The following is a 27,146-nucleotide window of genomic DNA, read 5'->3' on the forward strand; positions in this document are numbered from 1 at the left end:
ATTCCTTGTGTCTGAAAACATACAAAATGATGTTTTATTCATGTCTGTAGCTTGAATATTAAAGAAAATATCGGGTTTAATAGAAATTCACGGCTCGGCTGGTGGCCATCTTGGATTTTGGCCAAATATGGCCACCAGGGGGATTTTTTTCTTGGCACTATATCTGAAATCGATTATTATGTATTCAAGATGAAATGTACGAAATTTGGTGCTTTTACCACAATCTGAACAATATTGTTTCACATATCTGCCCCGCTAATACAGCCACGTGAAAAAGTAAGTACACCCCATGTAAAGTTTTGACTTTTTCAACATATTTCAACATACAGCTATTTGATCTTCATTTCAACAATATTGATAGATAAAGGTGATATAATATAACAAATATCATGAAACATTTACATTTTGTAGTCCATTGTATAATTTAAATAAACATAAATGCAAATTTTGCATGTGGAAAAAGTAAGTACACCCCGACATTTATCACTACTTCAAATACCTAAAATTAGAATCAGGTGCACCAGCTCAGGTGCAAATGATTAGAACATCGTTCGAGAGGATCTTGGAGGAACTTGTCTTATTTAAACCTCAGACATTTAGTTTGGTTTGCTCTTTGTTGTTGAAGTGTGTGGCGTCACCATGCCTCGATCAAAAGAGCTCTCTGAGGCCTTCAGAAAGAAGGTTAGAGATGCATATGAGTCTGGGAAGGGATTTTAAAAGATCTCCAAACAATTTGAAATCAATCATTCGAATGTCCGGAAGATCATCTACAAGTGGAGAAGATTCCAAACAACTGCCAACTTGTTCAAGCCAGGCCGCCCCAGCAAGTTCAGCCCGAGAGCAGACCGCAAGATGCTGAAAGAAGTCTCTAAGAACCCCAGAAGGTCATCACGGGACCTACAGGTAGCTCTTGCCACTGTTGATGTCAAAGTGCACGAGTCTACCATTAGAAAGAGGCTGCACAAATTTGATCTACATGGGAGGTGTGCCAGGAGGAAACCTTTGCTGTCCAGAAAGAACATCAGGGCAAGACTAAAGTTTGCCAATGAACACCTAGGCAAAGACCAGCACTTCTGGAACAATGTGCTCTGGACAGATGAGTCAAAGGTAGAGCTATTTGGCCACAGTACCAGAAGACATGTTTGGCGAAAACCAAAGACAGCATTTGACCACAAGAACCTGATACCAACTGGAAAGCATGGTGGTGGAAATATTATGGTTTGGGGCAGCTTTGCTGCATCAGGGCCTGGGCAGCTCACCATCATAGAATCCACTATGAATTCTTCGTTGTACCAGAGGGTGCTTAAAGATAATGTGAGGCCATCTGTCAGAAAGTTGAAGCTCAACCGAAGGTGGACCTTGCAACATGACAATGACCCTAAACATACCAGTAAATCCACCAAGGAATGGCTGAAAAGAAAGAAATGGAGGATTCTGGAATGGCCAAGTTAAAGCCCGGATCTAAATCCCATCGAGGTGTTGTGGGGGGATTTGAAACGAGCTGTGCATGCAAGAAACCCCTCAAACATCGCACAGCTGAAATAATTCTGCATGGAGGAGTGGGCAAAAATTTCTTACAGTAGATGTCAGAAACTGGTAGACAGTTATAAGAAACGCCTACTTGTTTATAGTTATAAGAAACGAGGTTGTTTCTGCCAAAGGGGGCAATACCACCTATTAGAGCCAAGGGTGTACTTACTTTTTCCACAAGCGAAATTTGCATTTATGTTTATTTAAATTATACAATGGACTACAAAATGTAAATGTTTCATGATATTTGTTATATTATATCACATTTATCTATCAATATTGTTGAAATGAAGATCAAATAGCTGTATTTTGAAATATGTTGAAAAAGTCAAAACTTTACATGGGGTGTACTTACTTTTTCACGGGACTGTATATACAGTGGGGAGAACAAGTATTTGATACACTGCCGATTTTGCAGGTTTTCCCACTTACAAAGCACGTAAAGGTCTGTAATTTTTATCATAGGTACACTTCAACTGTGGAAGACGGAATCTAAAACAAAAATCCTGAAAATCACATTGTATGATTTTTAAGTAATTAATTTGCATTTTATTGCATGAAATAAGTATTTGATCACCTACCAACCAGTAAGAATTCCGGCTCTCACAGACCTGTTAGTTTTTTCTTTAAGAAGCCCTCCCATTCTCCACTCATTACCTGTATTAACTGCACCTGTTTGAACTCGTTATCTGCATAAAAGACGTCTCCAGACCGTCTCCGACCACAAAGACCGCAAAGACCGACCGCAAAGCCGTCTCCAGACCTGTCCACACTCAATCAGACTCCAACCTCTCCACAATGGGCAAGACCAGAGAGCTGTCTAAGGACATCAGGGACAAATTTGTAGACTTGCACAAGGCTGGGATGGGCTACAGGACAATAGGCAAGCAGCTTGGTGAGAAGGCAACAACTGTTGGCGCAATTATTAGAAAATGGAAGAAGTTCAAGATGACAGTCAATCTCCCTCGGTCTGGGGCTCCATGCAAGATCTCACCTCGTGGAGCCTCAATGATCATGGGAAAGGTGAGGGATCAGCCCAGAACTACACGGCAGGACCTGGTCAATGACCGGAAGAGAGCTGGGACCACAGTATCAAAGAAAACCATAAGTAACACACTACGCCGTCATGGATTAAAATCCTGCAGCGCGATGCAAGGTCCCTCTGCTCAAGCCAGCGCATGTCCAGGCCCGTCTGAAGTTTGCCAATGACCATCTGGATGATCCAGAGGAGGAATGGGAGAAGGTCATGTGGTCTGATGAGACCAAAATAGAGCTTTTTGGTTTAAACTCCACTCGCCGTGTTTGGAGGAAGAAGAAGGATGAGTACAACCCCAAGAACACCATCCCAACTGTGAAGCATGGAGGTGGAAACATCATTCTTTGGGGATGCTTTTCTGCAAAGGGGACAGGACGACTGCACCGTATTGAGGGGAGGATGGATGGGACCATGTATCGCGAGATCTTGGCCAACAATCTCCTTCCCTCAATAAGAGCATTGAAGATGGGGCGTGGCTGGGTCTTCCAGCATGACAACGACCCGAAACACACAGCCAGGGCAACTAAGGAGTGGCTCCGTACGAAGCATCTCAAGGTCCTGGAGTGGCCTAGCCAGTCTCCAGACCTGAACCCAATAGAAAATCTTTGGAGGGAGCTGAAAGTCTGTGTTGCGCAGCGACAGCCCCGAAACCTGAAGGATCTGGTGAAGATCTGTATGGAGGAGTGGGCCAAAATCCCTGCTGCAGTGTGTGCAAACCTGGTTAAGAACTACAGGAAACGTCTGATCTCTGTAATTGCAAACAAAGGTTTCTGTACCAAATATTAAGTTCTGTTTTTCTGATGTATCAAATACTTATTTCATGCAATAAAATGCAAATTAATTACTTAAAAATCATACAATGTGATTTTCAGGATTTTTGTTTTAGATTCCGTCTTCCACAGTTGAAGTGTACCCATGATAAAAATTACAGACCTTGACGTGCTTTGTAAGTGGGAAAACCTGCAAAATCGGCAGTGTATCAAATACTTGTTCTCCCCACTGTATATATATATATATATATATATATATATATATATATATATATATATATATATATATATATATATATATATATATATATATATATATATATATATACATATATATATACATATATACATATACATATATACATATATACATATATACATATATACATACATATATACACACACATACATACATACATACATACATACATACATACATACATATACATACATACGTATGTATGTATATATATACATACATACATACATACATACATACATACATACATACATACATACATTAAAAAAACCAAAAAAAAAACCACCTTTAGAGGCCATTTTTCCCCGCAAGCGGGTGTTGGCCTTTTTCGGGGACTGTGGTTGTTGTTGTTTTTTGATCCCCTTTTTGAAGCAATGTTTTACGGCCGGATGCCCTTCCTGCCGCCAACCCTTTTTGTCGCCTTTTTACGACAAACAGGGAATTACCAGTGAACTGGTACTCAATTTGCCGACCTCGGAAGGATGACAGGCTGAGTCAACCCCCCTGGCGTTAATTCAGCGATCGACCGGGATTTGAACCCAGGATCCTAGGATCCTTAGCTGGCACCCTAGCCGCTAGCCCAACACCAGGCTCATATATATATATATATATATATATATATATATATATATATATATATATACATACATATATACATATATACATACATATATACATACATACATATATACATATATATATATATATATATATATATATATATATATATATATATATATATATATATATATATATATATATACATACATACATACATACATATATATATATATATATATATATATATATATATATATATATATATATATATATATATACGTATATATATATATATATATATATATATACGTATATATATATATATATATATATATATATATATATATATATATATATATATATATATATATATATATATATATATATATATATATATATATATATATATATACATATATACATATATACATACATATATACATATATACATACATACATATATATATATATATATATATACATACATATATATATACATACATATATATATATACATACATATATATATACATATATATATATACATATATATATTTATATATATATATATATATATATATATATATATATATATATCCTTACTATAATTCACGGACTGGTATTTGTTTGTTTGTTTGTCGTGCTGCTCCTTCTACAGTTCTTGCCCATTTACATCCAGACTTGCTATTGCTACATAGGATCAGCATGACTCCAATTAGTGTGTAATGACGTTTTATCTTTGCTGGTGGTCTCAGGGGGAGGAGGTTGCAAATGTGGGTTGTGCTGCTGTAAAACAGTTCCAGTGCTTCCTGAAATAATTCATACATATATACATACATACATATATATGTATGTATGTATGTATATATGAAATAATTCATACATATAAAATGGCCTCAACGTGTGGAGTATCGCAGAGAGAGAGAGAGAGGAGGACAATGTGACGCTAATAGAACACATAAACCACCACCATTTCATCAGAATCTGTAACTTAAAAAAAAAAAAAATTAGTCATTAATCGAATAATTAATTAATTAATCGATTAATGGATTAATTGATTAATCAATAAATCAAAAATAGCCTTTGCAGCCAAATCACTTGGTCATTGGCATGTCCAAATATCAGCTTCCTAACTCAAAAGGTGCCTGAGATAATGGCCAGAAGAGAAAGGAAATGTATATTGGAAGGTGTGAAAACATTTTGCTACCTCGGAGACATGCTGAATGGAGAAGTTGGATCAGACTCGGCAACGGTTGCTGGAGTGAGATGTGCATGGAAGAAGTTTCGGGAACTGAGTGGCGTGCTGACGAGGAGGGGAGTGTCGTTGAAGCTGAAGGGAAAGCCAAGGTGTGTGCTGCATGTGTGAGAAGTGTTATGATTTATGGGAGTGAGACATGAGTAATGAATGTAGAGCAGCAACGAAGGCTGGAAAGGGTGGAAATGCGAATGGTTCGGTGGATGTGTGGAGTATCGCTGAGAGAGAGAGAGAGAGGAGGACAAATGATGAATTGTGAAAGATGATGGGAATAGAGCCTGTGATGGATGCTGTGAAGAGAAACAGGTTGAGATGGTTTGGTCATGTGTTGAGGAAGGATGAAAGTGACTGATTGAGAAGAGTGATGGAAATGAATGTAGAAGGAGGTAGTGGACGGGGAAGACCGAGAAAGCCTTGGCTAAAGGTGGTGGAAGAAGAAATGCGGGCAAGGGAAGTTAACAAGGAGAGATGCAGAAAATAGGGGAAAATGGAGAAGATTGTCATGGGGCCCGCAAGGCTAACCCCTGCTCTAGCAGGGAAAATGGCCTTAAAATGCCTGTTTGTTGTTGTTTGGAATAAGCTAAGATTTAGTAATTTTTTCAGCTTTTTTTTTTTTTTTTTTTTTCCCCCCCACTGCAAACCAAAGAAATACCTATGTGGATACCAAAATGTTTTCTAATATCACCAATTTTCTGGAAGAAATGGTGCATTATTTGAAAAAAGTGCAAGGGTGCCAATATTTTTTGCTATGACTGTATAATATATATATACACAATAGGAAATATATATAATATTTGCAGAAGCCATGACTGACTTGTGCATGTGACAGGAGGTTTCTGGCCGGGTGTACTATGGAGGGTTTTTCCTGGCGGAGAAGGAGGTCATGGTTGGGAATTACGTTGCTGTTACACCCGATAATCCTTCTCAACCGAAAGATATTGGAAGGTAATTTTGCTAACTGTTGTGAGAAACATGAACATAGCAGTCTCGTCTGAACACAGTTGTTTGACTTTCTGATGCGCACTGTGCTGGGTCTTGAGGCAGCCCGGGTGTACAGTGTTCATTTTAAACCCCTGAACCCTTGAGGGGCATAATTCTCCCATGGGTTTTACTGTGGAATTGAGTTTCAACAAAATCAAAATATGTTTTCCTTAGAACGACTCCTTACCCAGAAAGCTACTTGAATCAAGTTTTGCGCTGTTGGTCACGCATACGGTTTTTTCCCCCATAAACTTGTTCCTCAACAATTACAAACATTTGTTGAACAGTAACAGCTATTGCGAAATATACATCATAGTTATATCATGATGGTGATGTACGGTCTTCAACAGTTTCATATCAATTCCTTTTCTTTTGTATCTCATGAGTGTCCCACAAACACACAACAATAATTGTCTGTGTTTCAAGTGTGGAGGATTGAACGCCTCACAATCCTGGGTATCCTTGTCGAGCATAAGAGTTGCATTGTCTTTCAGCCTCCGCTTAATCAAAGGGGGGCTGCAAAGTGCCCCTCCCTTTATATAAGGGATCGTTTCTCTGTATGCAGCTTTTACATACAACAACAAACAACAGGAATTTTCCATTTTCCCTGCAAGAGCGGGGGTTAGCCTCTTTTACATGGGGACTGAAAATGCGTTTCTCGGCTTCTACTGGATGAAATCGGCTGCAAATTTCAGAAGTAAATGCTTTGTACGTTGAGGTAATATGTTCCATATTTCAGCGACGTCCGTTTATGCATTCTTTAGTTGTATTTAGAAAACCCTCAATCACGTTGGTGTCTGTCTGTCCGTCCGTCCGTCCGCCCAAAATGGGTTGGCGCTCATATTTCAAGGACTATACATTGAAACTAGCTAAAACTTGGAATATACATCGGCGAATAGGTCTAGTTAATGGCTTTCGAAACAACTACCACCTAAATGCTGTAGTTTTTGCTTTAAAATTAAATATATATAAATATAGGGTGAGTCAAAAGTAGCGCCCGATTTCTGTTTTTTCGGCTTTCTGTTCTGTTTCTGTTCTGGCGAAATTTCCCCCGAATAAATGGTTAGATAAACATGTCATTCATTTATTTCTACCTTCTTGTACACTGTAATACAAATGGCAAACAAACAATCAACTGACAGAAATATATATATATATATAAACAGAAATCGGGCGCTACTTTTGACTCACCCTGTATATACCGTACACATAAATAAATGTATAAAAATATATACAAACTTTATAACTCTTCAAAATGTTATTACACAAATATAATGTGCTGACCTAATTGATAAAGCATCAGACTCCCAAGCTGGAGGTTGTGTTCAAATCCTGTCTGGGTTGAATATTTTTTTTCCCCTTACTTTTTCAAGTCTTTTATATCGTCTTGAATAATGAGCAAATAAACATCAAGTACATTGAGCAAATGCATTTTGTTCGTATTTAAAACGTAATTATTCTTAAACCTTAATTTCAGCGTCATTATGAGTAATTGTACCACATGAAATTGCGTATTGTGTGGAAATCAAGGGAGGAGGTGCAAAGCACCCCTTCCTTTTTTGGGGGGCAGTTTCTCTGTATGCAACTTTAACATGAGGACTGAAAATTCGTTTCTTGGCTTCTACTGGTATATTGTACACATAAATACACGTGTGTGTGTGTGTGTGTGTGTGTGTGTGTGTGTGTGTGTGTGTGTGTGTGTGTGTGTGTGTGTGTGTGTGTGTGTGTGTGTGTGTGTGTGTGTGTGTGTGTGTGTGTGTGTGTGTGTGTGTGTGTGTGTGTGTGTGTGTGTGTGTGTGTACACTTTGTACCCCTTTATTTAGGTTGGGTTTAAGTCGACTTATGCCGCAGTGTACTGTTATCACAGCGTCCTAAAACGAGGCAAAAAATGGGGGAACTTCAAACCAGCATCTCTTGCGATGGTTTCCTCTGTCAAAGCCTCTGTCAATGGCTACACAGTTGACACCGCACGTGACAAAGCCGAATGCCTCAACTCTGTGTTTGCCTCAAAATCTTGTGTCCCAAACCCATCTCTCTCAGTTCCCACCTTACCCAGTCGAACCCAACTGCTCCTGGACTCTGTGTCCTTCTCTCCTGACAAGGTGGAGGAGTTTTTGTCAAACCTCGACTCTGATTCTGCAACTGGACCAGACGGCATCAGCCCACGGGTCCTAAAATCCTGCTCTGCCGCTCTATCTCACACTCTCTCTGTTCTTTTCACCCTCTCTTTTGCTCAAGGTCATCTGCCAGCATCGTGGAAATCAGCAAACATTACCGCTTTACACAAAAAAGGTGCAAAAACAGATCCTTGCAACTACAGACCAATCAGCCTGCTTCCAATTATCAGCAAAGTCATGGAATCCATCATTGCTTCGGATATCAAATCCTTCCTCTTCTCCAATGGCTTGATCTCTGATCGTCAATTTGGATTCAGACCAGGTCATTCTACTCTGGACATGCTGCTTCTGCTGTCTCAACAATGGATGGAGGTCCTCAATGCCAAACAGGAAATCAGAGCTGTCTCCCTTGACATATCACGTGCCTTCGATACGGTCTGGCACCCAGCTCTGCTCACCAAACTCTCCTCCTATGGTATCCATGGAAATCTCCATGCATGGCTTGCGGACTTCCTCTCTGGTCGTAGTCAATGTGTGGCCCTGAATGGATTTCTCTCATCTCCTCTTCCTGTTCAGGCTGGAGTTCCCCAAGGCAGTGTTCTGGGCCCTGTGATTTTAATGGTTTTTATCAATGATCTCTCCGACTCTCTGGAAAATCCTCTCTATCTCTTTGCTGATGACTCCACTCTCTGCCGCTCCATTCCTCTTCCCTCAGATCGGCAGTCTGCAGCCTCCTCACTCTCTGAAGACCTGGACAAAATCACAGACTGGTCAAACAAGTGGAACATGTCTTTCAATCCTGACAAATCTCACACTCTTACTATGTCTCTCCGAAAAGATTGACTGGACAACCCTCCCATCTACTTTCTCAACAATCCTCTCCAAGAAGTTCTGTCGCTCAAGCTTTTGGGTCTCACTATCTGCCATGATCTTTCTTGGGAAAACCACATTTCCAAGCTGGCCTCCAAAGCCAGTCGCCGACTGGGCATCCTCCGTCGTGCGAAGTCCTACCTTGGTACACCTGAGCTCCTCACCACTTACAAGGCTTTCATCCGCAGCTCTATGGAATACTGCTCTCCCCTCTGGTCTGGTGCTCCTGCCTCACACCTAGCTCGGCTTCACGCTGTTGAAACCAAAGCTTTCAGAATCATTGGAATCTCCCATGATGAAGCTATCTCCGAGGGCCTTTCACTCACTCATCACAGGCAGGTAGGTGGTCTTTCTGTCGTCTACCGACTCCTCTCCGGCCTTGCTCCCCCAGCTCTCTCTGTGCTTTGTCCCCCAAATATTCCTACAGGTCCAGGTCGCACAAGATCTGCCAGCAACCCTCTGATGGTTAAACTGCCGAAATCTCGGCTTTCTGCTCACCTTCACTCTTTCATTCCTCTTTTCTCCCGCCTCTGGAACAAACTCCCACACTCCCTTCAATCCCACTCCTCTCTCCAGGTCTTTAAAACAGCTGTTCACCACCATCTCTTATCTTCCCCCATCCAAAACCTTGATCTTTTCTACCCCCACTAATTCACCCCAGATCCACCTTGTTTGAAATTCCAACTTATTTCCTGGAAGTCCTGGCAGTGTCCATATGTTTTATACCTCTCCGACTCACCCTTCCCATGCCCCCCCCCCCCAAAGCCCTCTCCCTTCCACAGATCTCTCGATGTCCCTGCTCTCAAATGTTGTGTTTGTGTCCTTCCCCCTCTCTCCCCATCTTGTCTACCGCTCCCCATGTTATATGTTTTATGTGTCGGTTTGTCTTTCTGTGTGATTAATGTTAGCTCTTTCACGAGCCTCGATCTTGTATACAAAACAAAACAAAAAAACCCGTGAAAAAGAAGGATGTTGAAAACCTGTTGAGAGAAATGGGGGCTGCGGACGATATAATGCAGTTCTATGGCAATGCACTCTCAGATATCAATAATAATGACGCTCAGGAAAGTGATATGGATTGATGAGTCAGCGCAGGTGTGCCTTTTGCTGCCACAACCATGAACAATCGCCTCTATGTCGCTTTTGATACTGCCACAACCATGTGTTGTTTTACTCTGTATGCGCATTGTACAATCCTGTATTATTTCATACAATATCAGGCCATAAACACTGTCGTCTTGAGATGACCTACAAGGTGCGAAAAGTTCTGGCCAAATTTCAAAGGCCTTTGTTCTTTCTTTATTATTTGAATGTTATTTAGGAAGTTTAAACAATCTGGTATTATTTTTCATACAACATCAGGGCATAAACAGTGTGGAGATGTCCAGAGATGATCTACAAAATTCGGGCTAAGTTTCGAAGGCCTTTCCTTTTTATCTCAGTCCGAGTTTTAATCAATACTTACCTGCAAATCAGAATTCCTGCTTTTCATCTAAGTCCCAACTTTTTGCTTCTGAGTTTCATCGAAGTTCCGAGTTTCATACAATACTCACCGAGAACAGAACTAATTTTGTAATCTTTCAATGATGTATCCACGTATAGCACATTACCCAAACGTAACCGGTGGATATATCGCTTTTTGTCAAAAATCCGTCGAATTACACTTTTTGTTCAAGAGAGTGAAAAACCATGATTTTGTGTCAACACATTTTATAATATGATTACATTCAATAAAACATTTTGAGGTTTTAATTTTGGTATTTTCCTTTCGGTCTATTCTTTATAAAAAACGTAAGTTTTCTCAAAACAACATCCTGTGGATTTATTGCGTTTTGCGATGAAACTCCACATATATATTGTTGTGGTTTTCCGCCGCTCTTCCTACCCTTACCAAGGGGAGATTAAGCCCCTTGTTCTTTCTGGGCCGGCGTAACCGAGAATTGAAACGCCCCTTCCGGGCAAACGCAAGGTAGGGTTTCGGGACAAGTCTCGCACGTACCTAAATACCTGCGCCGCCACGGAAGCGGGGAACCAAGTCTCGCACGAGCCACGTGTAATTTGAGTACACCGAGCGGATTGCGTACCATGTGGTCTGTGCAGTTTTCTAGTATTGGAACCCGATTCGAGTGGTTCTATTCGTACCACGCTTAGTCAATGATGGAAAACACGAGACGGTCGAAGAAAGGAATAACAGGATTTAATTATTATTTACACTTGTATGTACAATTCGGTAGAAGACAGAGACACAGAGCAGCCTTAAACAGTCTTATGCTAAATCCCAGACACCAGCCCGATCACACTCACAAAGGGGAAATGCAGGCAGGGTGATCACGCGCTGCCTTGGTCGTCCAGGAACGGCGGCCCGGCGTGCTCTCCACGGTCCCAGCACGTCCCGCGAAGATGGCAAGCAGGTGGTGGAAAGGATCCTCGTAGCACGTCTCTCGAACAAAGGGCAGATGAGGCAGGAAGGTGGGAGGGAATGTACGCGTCTCTCGGCGGCTTTCCACAGCGCGTTGTCACCGGCACGCTATCACTCGCGTAACCCAATGCAATAGAGGCTCGACCTCGAGCTCGACCGAGCGTCACTTTAATATGAGCGCTTATACTTGGTTCATGCGCGTCTTTTCTCTGAACTCGTAACTCTCATCAATACGCGCCTCTCCAATAGGTCAATGCACAAGCTCACCTCTCCCCGAACTGCTCGTAACTGACCGCACTCCTTCAACTCAACTGTTCGTGGGGGCTTTGCGCAACGGGTTATATGGACACGCCCTGAGCCCTCTCAAACGTTCCAACCACGCCCTGTGACGCATTGCCGCAGCCACTCCCTGTGAGCCCTGATTGGCGGCTTGCGCTTACCGTCAGCTTCTTCGCCGCCCTCATTCGGTCCCGACTCGACCTGTCAGACCTGCCTCGTGTTAATTCGCGCCAAAAAGCCAAAGGCAGCACAAGGAGGTGTAGGCGGCATAAGGCAATGAAACAATGAAGGACCTACTCTCATTATCCTACTCAACGCAAAACCAACACAGGAAACGGACTATGCTCACAAATACTAAGAGATAACTGCACTATCGCGAGGCTACATGTTGTAATGTGACTGAACTATGAGGGGGAAATTTAACCGTTATTGTACAAAACTCAAAACCGCAACACTACCCCTCTCTCGTCAGACTCGTCCCTGAGTCGAACCTAACAAAAATGGAACGACCGGTTTTGAGAATGATCTGGAAAATTACTTTTACTTTTACATCACCATGTGACATATAGATGTGGTTCCCCCTAACATTTACTCCAACCCGTGTATGCGACAGTTTTAAAACACTAAATATGTCCCCCCGATTGCGTTGAGTCGCTACTCCAACAGAATCACGCCCACAATTAACCGAATCCGGAATTTGTCAAACTAAACATATAGCCGGTGGGCAGCATTTTATGTACAAGCACAGAAAACTTAACCTTATTTACAATTCTATGACCCAGGACCTGTCCTTTTTGGAAAGAAGATTGGAGGGGAGAGAAAGCACAGCAAAATACACAAAAACACACTCGTAAATTCAGGGACGAGAAGATTTGTAAGTTTAGTTAGCCCTGAAGAGCAGGAATGGCCTGTATGCCGGTCCGGGGGCTAGCCGGTTTGATATATGCACACAGAAGATGCAAGAAGCAAGATGCAAGTGTGCCACACCATAATAGAAATGCACAACAAATGTGTTTATTTTATTTCATTGCCAAGCAGGGCCAACCCTATGTGGTCCGACCGTGACATTCATGCCATTCAAAACAAATGGTCCGAAGATGCAAGGTGAATTTGCAGCAAGGTGCTGCACAGCGGAGGTGTAAGGCCACAAAACTTGTGGTCCATAGTGTGTGTAAGGTGCAGCAAAGCGTTTGTGGCAGCAAAGTGCTGCACAGGTGCAGCAAAGTTATAACAGCAGATGCTGCACAGTTCGGGTGCACATATGTAACAAGGGTGCAGCAGGGATGCTGCACAGGTCAATGGTGCTGCACCGTTACACCTCCAAAATGGTCCTGGGGTGGGGGGAGAGACAAAGCACGACCAGCAAAGCAGAAAGGACGCAAAGGTACACAGAAAAACAAGGTAATGCAGCACAAGGGGTGCGGAAGAGCGAGCAGAGCAGGCTCGTCCCTAACCGTCCGTACCCCCCCCCCCCTCGTCGGCTTACATGACCCTTGCCCCCCCTTGTATTTACAAATTCGTCTCTATGTCTTGTCTCCCATATCCCCCTCTAAGCCAAATTCGTCTCCCAATCCCTCCCAGGATGGAAGGAATGGAACAAAAACAATGTCTCACTACGTCATGATGCGTCTTACACTCAAGCAGTTCACTTGGTCCTGGTGTGGAGCTTCGTCCTCCTTGGTGAATGGCTGTGGATGGTGTGAAGGGGATTTCTCAATTCCTAACTACACTAATGAGTAATGACATTAACTCATTTAAACTACCCGGGGTCGTACCCTGCCAATCGGCCATCTTTAAACTATGTGGTTCTAAAAACCGAATTCCCATTGTCCACCCTGTGGTGCCCTTGAAATTTGGGTCTCACTCCCTCAAATTTTCATACTGTGCCCTTGCACAATTTCGGGGCTGGGTCGTTTGGCTCTACTAGCAGGTCCAACTACCTGCGCACCTCCGCCACTGAAGTCGCCACCCGAGCTTACCTGCTCCTGCAACTACCTAAACTGGGGAAGGCCCCTCCTGGCACTTTACCCCCTGATGCCCACCTTGGCATTGGGCAACCCGGGTCCTTCCTTTGGATCCTCGGGCCCCACTCAACAACTCACAACTACCATAACTGGCTCCTAGAGCCTACCTGTGGCCTCACCTGGCCAACAAACTACCAGTGGCGGAGTGCCCCAATAACCACACGCACCAATTAAACCACACGCCCAGCCATGTCACTGACTCATGCACCCACCAAAGCACTACTTTGCCACTACCTGCACCACAGGTGTCAATATCCATATAAATTTTGCCTAAGCCCTCTACCTGGCTTTGCACTACCCACCCCGGGCGTCCGTGAATGGGTTCCATCTCCCCCCATTCACTCCTTCGCACCATGCATTCCACACCATTTATTCGCACACCAATTATTTCACACACCTTTTATCTTGCACACCAAATTCGCACACCTTTTGTGCCAACACAATTCCATTTGTTCTCCATACACAATTCCTCAAACACTACTACACAATTCCTCAAACACACACCATCATCTCTCTAGCTGCTTTTCCCCTAAAACTCGTGCTTCCCCGTCATCCCATTAAACTATGCACTCCCTTCGTCATTAACATCCATCTAAACTACCTACGTCCCCACTATAGTTAAGATGTCACTACTTAAATCTCATGTCTCTAAGGTCTTCTAGTTCCCTATCATTATCCTAGCCCTCTCTCGGCTAGCTTCGGTGCCCCATAGAGGTAACCATTACTGGCACCCCCATGTGCCTGTCACTGCCATCCCCCTAATCTAATGCTCATGGGCCCTGACCATGTGAGGAATGGTTAAACTACCATTCCCCCATGTAGGGTACACTCCTTTCATCCGTCCGCTATACTTGAGCCTCTCCATGTGGAAATACATTGTCATCACGGCTCGGCTTCGAAAGGCCGAGCGATCCATGCGGGTGGTTTGTCTCCTGTATGGGGTGTCCGTCCGGCATTTTCGATCCAGGGGAGGAGGCATGGACGGGCCGAGGTGCAGGGGCCCATCCCTGTGCGGGGCCTCGCGGTCCCACGCACGGTGGCCCCAACCGCCCACGGTCGGAGCACCGCACTCGCCAGGGTGCGCGGCTCCGAAATCTCCTACCTCCCCCCGAACCTCGCCGACTGCCTTTACTGCCACGGCGCGGCACCAACCATACAGGGCGGGGGCCGGCACGAATCGTGCACGTCGGTCCTTGTGACACGGCCGTGGCATCGATCCCCGCCGGTACCCGCTGCTCACATCTCACCGAGGGCTCACGTCGGCTATCCGTCGCGCTAAACGCTACCCCGGTCGGTGTCGACGCTCAAGCCGCGCCCTTACCACTCACGACCCACTCCGCACTCGCACCTGCACACACCTAGGCGCACTCACACCTTCCTCACTATCCGTTACACACTCTTCCCGCACAGTCTGTAACACCCATGGGTGTGCACTCTCCTGTTCCACACCCAATCATCGCACACCCTTGCGCACACCCCGGCGCACACTCTTCCGTTACACACTCGGTAACACCCATGGGTTTGCACTCTCCTGGTACACAACCAATCATCGCACACTTTTTCTCCATGCACTCTTCTCGTGCACACTCTAACACACTCTCCCATTACCGCACACTCTGGCACACACTTTTCTCTCTCACACCCGCGCTCCGGTGCACACTTTTCTCTCACACGCGTGCCAGTCGCTTTCGTACACCGCATAATGGACCTTCCACGACCGCCCGGGTTTCGTTTATGTCCCAAGCGCGCCAAAACCCTTTTCGCGCCAAACACATTCGCGCCATAATTCCTACTCACCTTGGGGACCTTTCCCACCAGCACCTGCAAACTTTCCATTTGGTTCGCAAGCCCGACATCACGGTGCAAATACAAGCTTTGTGCGCATCCCATTACTGTCTCCTGCGATTCATTTCCTGATTCAACTGTCTCTTCGATTTCAATCAATTCTTCAATTTGAATTATTTCTTTTTCTTCGACGATGGCCGGCGCCAATAAAATTTTCTTTTCCAATTCGGCAACCGTCGGCTTTTTTACACCCCGTGTCGCGATTTCCATACCCTCGGTCAGCTTAGCTGCACTCTGCCCAAGCTCACTCCCTAAGCGCTCCTCACATCGCGTCACCTCGTCGCGTACCAAGGCGACCTCCTCGCCCAACCTGCGCCCAATGTCCTCCCCCAATTTTTTTATTTCTTTTTCCGACGCTACCCTCATTTTCTCCAATGTCTCCCCTCGGATGTCCACTTTTTCATTCATTTTATTTGTCATTCTTTAGTTCGCCCTTCATTTCTTTCATTTCTGCCATGAATTGCGTCATGAGTGAGTACAGGTCCGAAACCACTGGCACCGCGGGCTCGGCTCTCGCCGACACGTGTGAGGCGCCGCCATTTTATTCGCCAGCTACCGCCCCATCATCAATTTCCTCCTCTTCTACCAACTCTTCCTGTAGGTCCTGGGTCATTAATTCTACCTCTACCTCGTCTTCTACCCCCACTGGCATTCGACCGTCTTGGCGAGCCATGGTACGAATACAAAATTTTGGATTTAATAACTAAATTTCGGTCGCTCGTAATTTCGAGAATTTTGGTGTCCAAAATTTTTGTCCAGGGTTCCAAATCCCAAACTCCTGACTACCAATTGTTACGGTTTTCCGCCGCCCTTCCTAACCTTACCAAGGGGAGATTAAGCCCCTTGTTCTTTCCGGGCCGGCGTAACCGAGACTTGAAACGCCCCTTCCGGGCAAACGCAAGTTAGGGTTTCGGGACAAGTCTCGCACGTACCTAAATACCTGCGCCGCCACAGAAGCAGGGAACCAAGCCTCGCACGAGCCACGTGTAATTTGAGTACACCGAGCGGATTGCGTACCACGTGGTCCGTGCAGTTTTCTAGTATTGGAACCCGATTCGAGCGGTTCTATTCATACCACGCTTAGTCAATGATGGAAGGGACGAGACGGTCGAATAAAGGAATAACAGGATTTAATTATTATTTACACTTATATGTACAATTCGGTAGAAGACAGAGACACAGAGCAGCCTTAAACAGTCTTATGCTAAATCCCAGACACGGGTCCGATCACACTCACGAAGGGGAAATGCAGGCAGGATGATGTTCACGCGCTGCCTTGGTCGTCCAGGAACGGCGGCCCGGCGTGCTCTCCACGGTCCCAGCACGTGCCGCGAAGATGGCAAGCAGGTGGTGGAAAGGATCCTCATTGCGCGTCTCTCGATCAAAGGGCAGATGAAGCAGGAAGGTGGGAGGGAATGTACGCGTCTCTCGGCGGCTTTCCACAGCGCGTTGAGTCACCGGCACGCTATCACTCGCGTAACCCAATGCAATAGAGGCTCGGCCTCAAGCTCAACCGAGCGTCACTTTAATACGAGCGCTTATACTTGGTTCATGCGCGTCTTTTCTCTGAACTCGTAACTCTCATCAATACGCGCCTCTCCAATAGCTCAATGCACAAGCTCACCTCTCCCCGAACTGCTTGTAACTGACCGCTCTCCTCAACTCCACTGCTCGTGGGGGCTTTGCGCAACGGGTTATATGGACACGCACTGATCCCTCTCGAACGTTCCAACCACGCCCTGTGACGCGTTGCCGCAGCCATTCCCTGTGAGCCCTGATTGGTGGCTTGCGCTTACCGTCAGCTTCGTCACCGCCCTCATTCGGTCCCGACTCGACCTGCCAGGCCTGCCTCGTGTTAATTCGCACCAAAAAGCCAAAGCCAGCACAAGGAGGCGTAGGCAGCATAAGGCAATGAAAGAATGAAGGACCTGCTCTCATTATCCTACTCAACGCAAAACTAACACAGGAAAAGGACTATGCTCACAAATACTAAGAGATAACTGCACTATCGCGAGGCTACATGTTGTAATGTGACTAAGCCATGAGGGGGAAATTTAACCTTTATTGTACAAAACTCAAAACCGCAATATATATATATATATATGTATATATATATATGTATATATATATATATGTATGTACAGTGGGGAGAACAAGTATTTGATACACTGCCGATTTTGCAGGTTTTCCCACTTACAAAGCACGTAAAGGTCTGTAATTTTTATCATAGGTACACTTCAACTGTGGAAGACGGAATCTAAAACAAAAATCCTGAAAATCACATTGTATGATTTTTAAGTAATTAATTTGCATTTTATTGCATGAAATAAGTATTTGATCACCTACCAACCAGTAAGAATTCCGGCTCTCACAGACCTGTTAGTTTTTTCTTTAAGAAGCCCTCCCATTCTCCACTCATTACCTGTATTAACTGCACCTGTTTGAACTCGTTATCTGCATAAAAGACGTCTCCAGACCGTCTCCGACCACAAAGACCGCAAAGACCGACCGCAAAGCCGTCTCCAGACCTGTCCACACTCAATCAATCAGACTCCAACCTCTCCACAATGGGCAAGACCAGAGAGCTGTCTAAGGACATCAGGGACAAATTTGTAGACTTGCACAAGGCTGGGATGGGCTACAGGACAATAGGCAAGCAGCTTGGTGAGAAGGCAACAACTGTTGGCGCAATTATTAGAAAATGGAAGAAGTTCAAGATGACAGTCAATCTCCCTCGGTCTGGGGCTCCATGCAAGATCTCACCTCGTGGAGCCTCAATGATCATGAGAAAGGTGAGGGATCAGCCCAGAACTACACGGCAGGACCTGGTCAATGATCTGAAGAGAGCTGGGACCACAGTATCAAAGAAAACCATAAGTAACACACTACGCCGTCATGGATTAAAATCCTGCAGCGCACGCAAGGTCCCTCTGCTCAGGCCAGCGCATGTCCAGGCCCGTCTGAAGTTTGCCAATGACCATCTGGATGATCCAGAGGAGGAATGGGAGAAGGTCATGTGGTCTGATGAGACCAAAATAGAGCTTTTTGGTTTAAACTCCACTCGCCGTGTTTGGAGGAAGAAGAAGGATGAGTACAACCCCAAGAACACCATCCCAACCGTGAAGCATGGAGGTGGAAACATCGTTCTTTGGGGATGCTTTTCTGCAAAGGGGACAGGACGACTGCACCGTATTGAGGGGAGGATGGATGGGGCCATGTATCGCGAGATCTTGGCCAACAATCTCCTTCCCTCAATAAGAGCATTGAAGATGGGGCGTGGCTGGGTCTTCCAGCATGACAACGACCCGAAACACACAGCCAGGGCAACTAAGGAGTGGCTCCGTACGAAGCATCTCAAGGTCCTGGAGTGGCCTAGCCAGTCTCCAGACCTGAACCCAATAGAAAATCTTTGGAGGGAGCTGAAAGTCTGTGTTGCGCAGCGACAGCCCCGAAACCTGAAGGATCTGGTGAAGATCTGTATGGAGGAGTGGGCCAAAATCCCTGCTGCAGTGTGTGCAAACCTGGTTAAGAACTACAGGAAACGTCTGATCTCTGTAATTGCAAACAAAGGTTTCTGTACCAAATATTAAGTTCTGTTTTTCTGATGTATCAAATACTTATTTCATGCAATAAAATGCAAATTAATTACTTAAAAATCATACAATGTGATTTTCAGGATTTTTGTTTTAGATTCCGTCTTCCACAGTTGAAGTGTACCTATGATAAAAATTACAGACCTTGACGTGCTTTGTAAGTGGGAAAACCTGCAAAATCGGCAGTGTATCAAATACTTGTTCTCCCCACTGTATGTATGTATGTATGTATGTATGTATGTATGTATGTATGTATGTATGTTTATTTATTTATTTATTTATATATTAAATCTATTTATTTTTATATTTATATATATATATATTTATGTGTGTGTGTACCACTTTATACCATTTTTAAACGTAATAAAGGGGCACCCAACATCTGGAAAATTAAATACATACTTCTTCATGCAGGTGTATGAGTCAAATTGGCACCCCTTTATATGAACTTTTCTGGAGCATTACTTGGTTTCTCCTGAGAACACAAGGGTAGTACAGCATGCACACGATTTTTTTTTTTTTTGAATGTCCCTTCTTTTTTTATGCTTTGCCACATTGTCAGAAAGTCCACCATTTCAAAAGGGGCCTTTTCTGTGCCACTGGCATTTCACCCAAGAATGGAAAAAATAAATGTCGATGCACAACCCAAATGGCCAAAGTTTACTTTTCCACTTACAGTAAATTGCCTGCACTTCTCTTACATTCTGAAACAACAACATACATTTTAAGGCCATTTTCCCTGCCAGAGCGGGGGTTAGCCTTGCGGTCCCCATGACAATCTTCTCCATATTGCCCTATTTTCTGCATCTCTCCTTGTTAACCCCCTTGCCCGCATTTCTTCTTCCACCTTGTTTCTATGCCACTGGCATTTCACCCAAGAATGGAAAAAAGAAATGTCGATGCACAACCCAAATGGCCAATGTTTACTTTTCCACTTGCAGTAAATTTTCTGCAGTTCTCTTACATTCTGAAAGGGGAAGATAAATAAAATGGAAAACAGGGGAAGCTCCCATCTAATTTCTTTGTGGACTTGATTACCACACTCAGACCGGGGATTGATTTGGAAAGGCCGGGCGGGCAGATCTTGGGACACCTGGGTGTATGACCATTACAGCACTTGCCTGAGTGGTCTGATGCAACAGCGTGTCATTAGGGTGTGAAATGGAACCTCCTTGTGGCTCTCCCAGAAAGTTGAGTGCAACAATAACTCGAAAGAGTAATCAGAGATTCTAAATCCTTGCCAGCGCTTGTTTTGTGTGGTGGTGTGTAGACGATGCATCGAGGATGTATGTTTGTAATCGGTGGACACAGACCTTTCCGGGTGGTTATTTATTTATTTATTATTATTTTTCGGATTGATTCACATTGCAATTGTATGTAATTTATAGACGGCGTCACATTTCGTACTGTCTCGAAGTATGCATGTTCAAATAGTACTTACTTTACAGATTCACTCATGTTTTTAATACACGTACTTCATAGATGTACTCGCATTCTTTATCGTGAATCATTTATAGACATACCCGCATTCTAATGCTACGTACTTTATAAACGTCCTCACATTCTAATTGAACGTACCTCATATGTACTTTATGGAGGTACTCGGTTGAATAAAAATAAAAATAAAAAAAGATATAAAGATAACGTGTAATACTGGCTATCTATCACTAGGTGGTGTTTGTGGCCTACACATTATGTGTGGACAGACAGATTAACAAACGAATCGAAATACAATGCCTTCTAGCAAGGGAGATCACACTTAATTGCAGAATGGAGGGAAGGAGGGGTGGAGGCGTCTGGGTGGGGTATGATGGGGGGGGGGGGGGGGGAATGGATGGTTATTCCTTTGAGAAGTATTTGTAACACGCTGGCTTCTGAGCCGTCTCTTCCTAGCTTTCAATCCCTAGGCCTAGTGGATAAATCTATCAAAACTGCTGTTCTGGTACAAGTATTGAATGATACCTGTAGTTTACACGCCAAGATACTGAGAAATTGAATGTAACTCTTTCGGGAGATATGTAATGCATACAACCTCCCACCCACCCCTACCATTTCCCTTGTGGAGGTTAACAGCCTTGTGGCAGGAGCAAGGTGGACAGCCCGGTGCACACGTCGTGTGGTTCATGCGTGGCTCTGAAACAGTTATGGGCGAGGCATCGGATCCACAAGAGCTTTTCTTGATTGACGCCTGTGACGACTTGCCTCCCAGCGATATCATTGATCGTGTCATGGTCGCTTTTTGCCCACCTGGTGAAAACTGGGCCTTGGAGGTGGGCTTGTTGACTGATGAGTGTTTCATCATGTTGAGATTAACGTCGTCTGGTTGTGAAGGGTTTGGCCTAGTAAAGTTTAAATTAGATATACCGGGTTACCAAGTTTTATTACTTGCGAAAATCGAAGATTTTTCAAGTATATTGGTTGGTTTTGTGCGTTATTCTGTATGTCTGTCTGTCTGTTTGTCTGTCTGTCGCCAACAGGTCACAATTTTCAACCGATCTTCACGAAATTTCACCAAATGGTAGAGTTGGTCATAAGCAAGAAGCCTATTGTTTTTGGGGTAAATAGGTCAACATAGGCCTACGGTCACAGACTTTGTCAAATTTCTAAAATCCTCAATTTTCATCCAATTAACGGTTTTTTTGTTTGTTTTTGTATACAAGATTGAGGCACGCGTAAGAGCTAACATTGATCACAAAAAGACAAACTGACACACAAAACATATGATAAAGGGAGCAGGAGACAAGATGGGGAGGGAGAGAGGGAAGCACACAGGTACAACATTTGAGAGCAGGGACATCGGGAGATCTGTGGGAGGGAGAGGGCTTGGGGGGTGGGGGGGGGGGGAGGATGCATGGGAAGAGGGGGAGAGGAGGGGTGGGACTCCTGAGGTATAAAACACATGGACACTGCAAGGATTTCCAGGAAAGAAGTTGGTATTTCAAAAAAGTGGATCTGGGGTGAAATTACCAAGGATCAAGGTTTTTGGATGGGGGAAGATAAGAGATGGTGGTGAACAGCTGTTTTAAAGACCTGGAGGGAGGAGTGGGATTGAAGAGAATGTGGGAGTTTGCTGCAAAGGCGGGAGAAAAGAGGAATGAAAGGGTGAAGGTGAGCAGAGAGTCTTGATTTTGGCAGTTTAACCATAAGAGGGTTGCAGGCAGATCTTGTGCGACCTGTAGGAATATTTAGGGGATAGAGCACAGACAGAGCTGGGGGAGCAAGGCGGGAGAGGAGTCGGTAGAAGACAGAAAGACCAACAAACCTGCCTTCGGTGAGTGAGTGAAAGGCCCTCGGAGTTAGCTTCATCGCGGGAGATTCCGATGATTCTGAAAGCTTTGGTTTCAAAAGCGTGAGGCAGGAGCACCAGCCCAGAGGGGAGAGCAGTATTCCATTGAGCTGCAGATGAAAGCCTTGTATGTGGTGAGGAGCTCAGGTGTGCTGTGGAAGGACTTCACACGACAGAGGATGCCCATTCGGCGACTGGCTTTGGAGGCCAGCTTGGAAATGTGGTTTTCCCAGGAAAGATCATGGCAGATAGTGAGACCCAAAAGCTTGAGTGGCAGAACTTCTTGGAGAGGTTTGTTGAGAAAGTAGATGGTAGGGTTGTCCAGTCGGTCTTTTTGGAGAGACATAGTAAGAGTGTGAAATTTGTCAGGATTGAAAGACATGTTCTACTTGTTTGAAATTGAAATTTGAAGCGGATTTGCATACCAGGTCGCTAAATTCAACCACCAATTATTTTTGAGGTCATCGTAGGCCAACAACTTATTTTAGGGATTTCACAAGTATCGTGCACGACATATTTCTTGTTCAAGTATTGGTTTACTAATGCCTTTAGTTTTTTTTATTTTGTTTTTTTTTAACATCATGAGGAATTGCTAACCGTTTTTGGTTCAGTTCTCACACACGTCAAGTTGTGATGTTTGAGGGAAAGTGTTGTATATGTGGTTCATAAATTGGAGCATTAATTACAGGGCCTGCTGATACAAAGCAGCATCAATGAACGTTTTAGATCCTCCCATTGGCAGAAGGATCCGTGATTGAGAGTTATTTCCATAATAATATCATTATCCCAACACATTTTGAAAAAATAAATAAATGGGTGGTATTGTAATTGGCTCTGTCTGTCCATCTGTCCATCACGCTATCTCCTTCTAAACAGTTGTGCAGAAATTCACCAAACCTGGTAGTGTTACGGATTCGTAACTTCCGTTGTTGTGGTTTTCACCCACGACATATTTCTGATATTATGTACTATTATTATTCTCAAAAAGTTTATTATTCATGAACAGTTGTCTTAAGTTAAAAAGGCTAACTTTAAATGATACCGGAAACCGAACCGGAAGACGACGGGAGAGAAGAAGAAGAGGCGTGGCGAGCAAAGTCGGAGAAGACGCGTGACGTCGAGGCTCCATAGCGAGCGTGGTCTACCGAAAGTCGCGAGGGAATTTTGAGTTCCTTGAAGGGACATCCGGCGATAGGAATTATCGCTGGAATTGAGAAATCTGCGGTCAGGTTTGGGCGCTGAGATTTCGACGAATCCTCGCCTAGTCGCATCGACTCAAGTAAGAGCCGTCGGCCATTTTGAACCTCGCGCTTCGGACACCTACAAAGGTTTTGCTTCGCGTCAGCTTTACCCCAACATCCTACCGTCTGTCGGGGATGTGTGTGTGCGACCGCTTCGTCTCCAATTACGTTGCGGTTTGCTGATTGAGCGGTGAAGGTGCTCCTCTGGAGGGCGCCTTTGTACAGTTTCGGCGGGGCGATTGCCATTGCCATCTGTACGCGATTCGGGTCTCGACTGGAGAGCGAGATTCGGGCTTCGACTGGATATCGTTCTAGCGACTGCTGGAGCGAATCACCTTCGCCTTGGAAAAGGTTATAGAGACATTGAGGAGTGTCCTTTTCACTTGCTGGGAGCGCAGTGAGTTATCTGACTTTAGTTGATGGTACCATCCTAAGCAATAAGGTATATAGAGTGCACTCTTAATTGCCATTTGTTGTACCGTTATTCTTGTGTGTGATTTTTTAATACAATATCTGTTCATTTATAATAATCATTGGTGTGGTTTCACTATTGATTTCTAACACAGAATAACGTATTTTTCTGCCGGGGCTCCTCTCGGGGTTCGGAGGTTTACCGAGACCAGGAGATCATAGAGGAACCCGTAACAGTAGTTATAATCAACACACATGGCACAAAGGCGCAAGTACAGTGTCATTTTTAGCCCCGTCCCGTGGCGGGGTCAAAACCCCAAAAATGCAATTATGAGCACATTTTTTATACTTTAAAATGAAACTTCATACTGTATATGCAATCAACATTGGGGATGCATGAAATATGTAACGATTTTTTTGGATTTGGCCACCAGTTCATGCCTTGGGGGTCACGGGTCAAAACGGGGAAAATAATTTTTAACTCAAAATTTGATATTGGGTCAATCCTGGTGGAAATCTATGCCATCTTTCAACTTTGCTTTAGGAGGGAATAGTGCTGCAGAATGGTGGAAGAATTGTGCACTTTTGGTGAAAAGCATGAAACTTTGCACAGTTATAGAGTTTTACCTACTGAACAATATTGGATATGGGGCCAACTGATTTTTTTTCAAAATGGCCACCTCCATGGGTGAAAATTACCGATACAACCATATAAATGAATATATTTCCTATGATTGGTTTGAAAATTGACTAGAAATGTAAAATGTCACCAACTTTTACCTTACTGTTCACATGTTCTTCATTTCTTAGCCAAGATGGTTTCCAAATTCAAAATGGCTGCCACATGATCAAATGGTGACAAACATATGAAACTGTATTATGGTAATTGTATCATGCATCACAGTTAAAGTTCTTAAAGTTATTCTGTGTATTATCTCATGCATTCATCCATTCGTTCATCCTTCATTTTCTTCTTTCAGATCAATATCTCCATACCACAGTGCATGGCACCCTTCGTAGTATTCGACTGTGGCTAATAGTTGTAAAAGCAGCAGTGGTGGTGGTGTAGTAATCAAAATACTAGCAATGGCTAAATCTTTCAAGATGTTAGACCCCAGACAACGTCCAGAAACTCCTACAACATCTGAATCATCGGCGCTGATAGATTGGACAAAATGCATTTTGTGTCGAGACGGCAAAAGAACCACTGCGATGCCCAGCCGATTCAAAGAGGACTGATATTGACATGATACACTTTATGGTAATCTTGCAAGTAATTTGCTAAGATTCAAAGAGCTTTGGAGTCTTCCAGCTAGTATAAACTTAGCAAGGTTAGACAATGGAACAGGAGTTGCTACGACTCTAAAGTCTAATGGAGCTAAATGGCACAAAAAATGCAAGGATAGGTACAACAATACCAAACTGCAATGGGTAGAAAACAGGAAAAGAGATGAGAGTGAAACCAACAGTGACTCGCAAAAAAAGAAAGTCACTCGCTACAGCAGTGGTGGTGCAGCCAGAACATCGCAAGACACTTGCTTCTTTTGTGGTGAAAAATCAGTTAAACTTCATAAGGCATCGACGGAGAAACTAGACAGAAATGTTCGGCGATGTGCAGAAATTGTGTGAGACCATATGTTAGTTGCCAAATTGAGTGCTGGAGATATGATGTCCCAAGATGCAATGTACCACAGCAATTGCTTAAAAACACTCCACAAGAAAGCAGAGTCAGTGAATTGTTCTGACAGTAGAGAAAGCCCTTCTGATAAACAACTGCACGGCATTGTCCTGGCGGAGCTGCTTTCGTATATTGAAGACTGTCGTGCAAAAAGTATGGAGAATGACGTAGCACCGGTGTTCAAACTGGCAGATTTAAATCAGATGTACACTTCAAGGCTAAATGACTTGGGAGCAGACACATCTCCTCGAGAACACTCGACCAGACTGAAAGAACGAATATTAGCCAACATACCTGACTTGCAAGGCAGAAACGTACTTCTTGCTTGTCGGGATGACATAGGACTGGCACTAAAGGGGGCATTTGAAAGTGACTTTGACGAGGAGGCTATCCTGTTGGCAAAGGCAGCTGAAATCTTTCATAAGGACATTCCGAAGCATGAGAAATCTGTATTTACGGGGAAATTCTTCCAGGAGTGTCAGCACCAATTGGTCCCTAAGTCTCTGACGACCCTCGTTGGGATGATAATGGGCGGACCAAACATAGTGCGACGTCGGTGAATACTCCAAGTGCATTTTCCTTCCCTATATTCAATCCCAGCTTACGAAAGCCAGTGGAGTTGACATTGTCTGGGATGAATATATTCCAAATAGTTTCAAAGCAATGACGAGGAAGAAGCGTGGAAAAGGTACACGAAGACGTGTGCAACCAAATGCCAAGATCCCAGGAAACTGGGAAGGCTTCCTCAAAGTCAGTGAAAACAAGAAAGAACTCTTTGCATTCTTTGCGCAACAATCGGTGACAATCCAAACTGAAAAGAAGATCATCTCTACGTTTGGCAAATCGATATTGCTGAAATCACCAAGAGAAGACATCAGTCACCTTTCTCCATGTACACACGAAGAAGCCGACACTAGGCTACTACTCCATGCAGCAGACGCTGCTGCCAATGGATACCAGAAAGTCATGTTGCGTACTGTGGACACTGACG

At 43.9% G+C, this 27,146-nt stretch overlaps 1 protein-coding gene across 4 annotated transcripts in view; it reads left to right on the forward strand.

The window, feature by feature from the left end:
• DNMT1 (DNA methyltransferase 1) overlaps positions 1-27,146 on the forward strand; it is a 142,429-nt gene that overhangs the window by 81,631 nt on the left and 33,652 nt on the right. For all 4 annotated transcript variants that reach the window (XM_068132592.2, XM_078766314.1, XM_068132593.2 and 1 more), the window contains 2 exons: positions 6,241-6,356; positions 21,605-21,809. In XM_068132592.2, the coding sequence (XP_067988693.2) occupies positions 6,241-6,356; positions 21,605-21,809 (321 nt within the window). The remainder of the gene's footprint in view (positions 1-6,240; positions 6,357-21,604; positions 21,810-27,146) is intronic.

Source organism: Myxine glutinosa, chromosome 12 (genome assembly GCF_964187855.1).
Source record: "Myxine glutinosa chromosome 12, kmMyxGlut1.1, whole genome shotgun sequence".
Lineage (NCBI taxonomy): Eukaryota > Metazoa > Chordata > Myxini > Myxiniformes > Myxinidae > Myxine > Myxine glutinosa.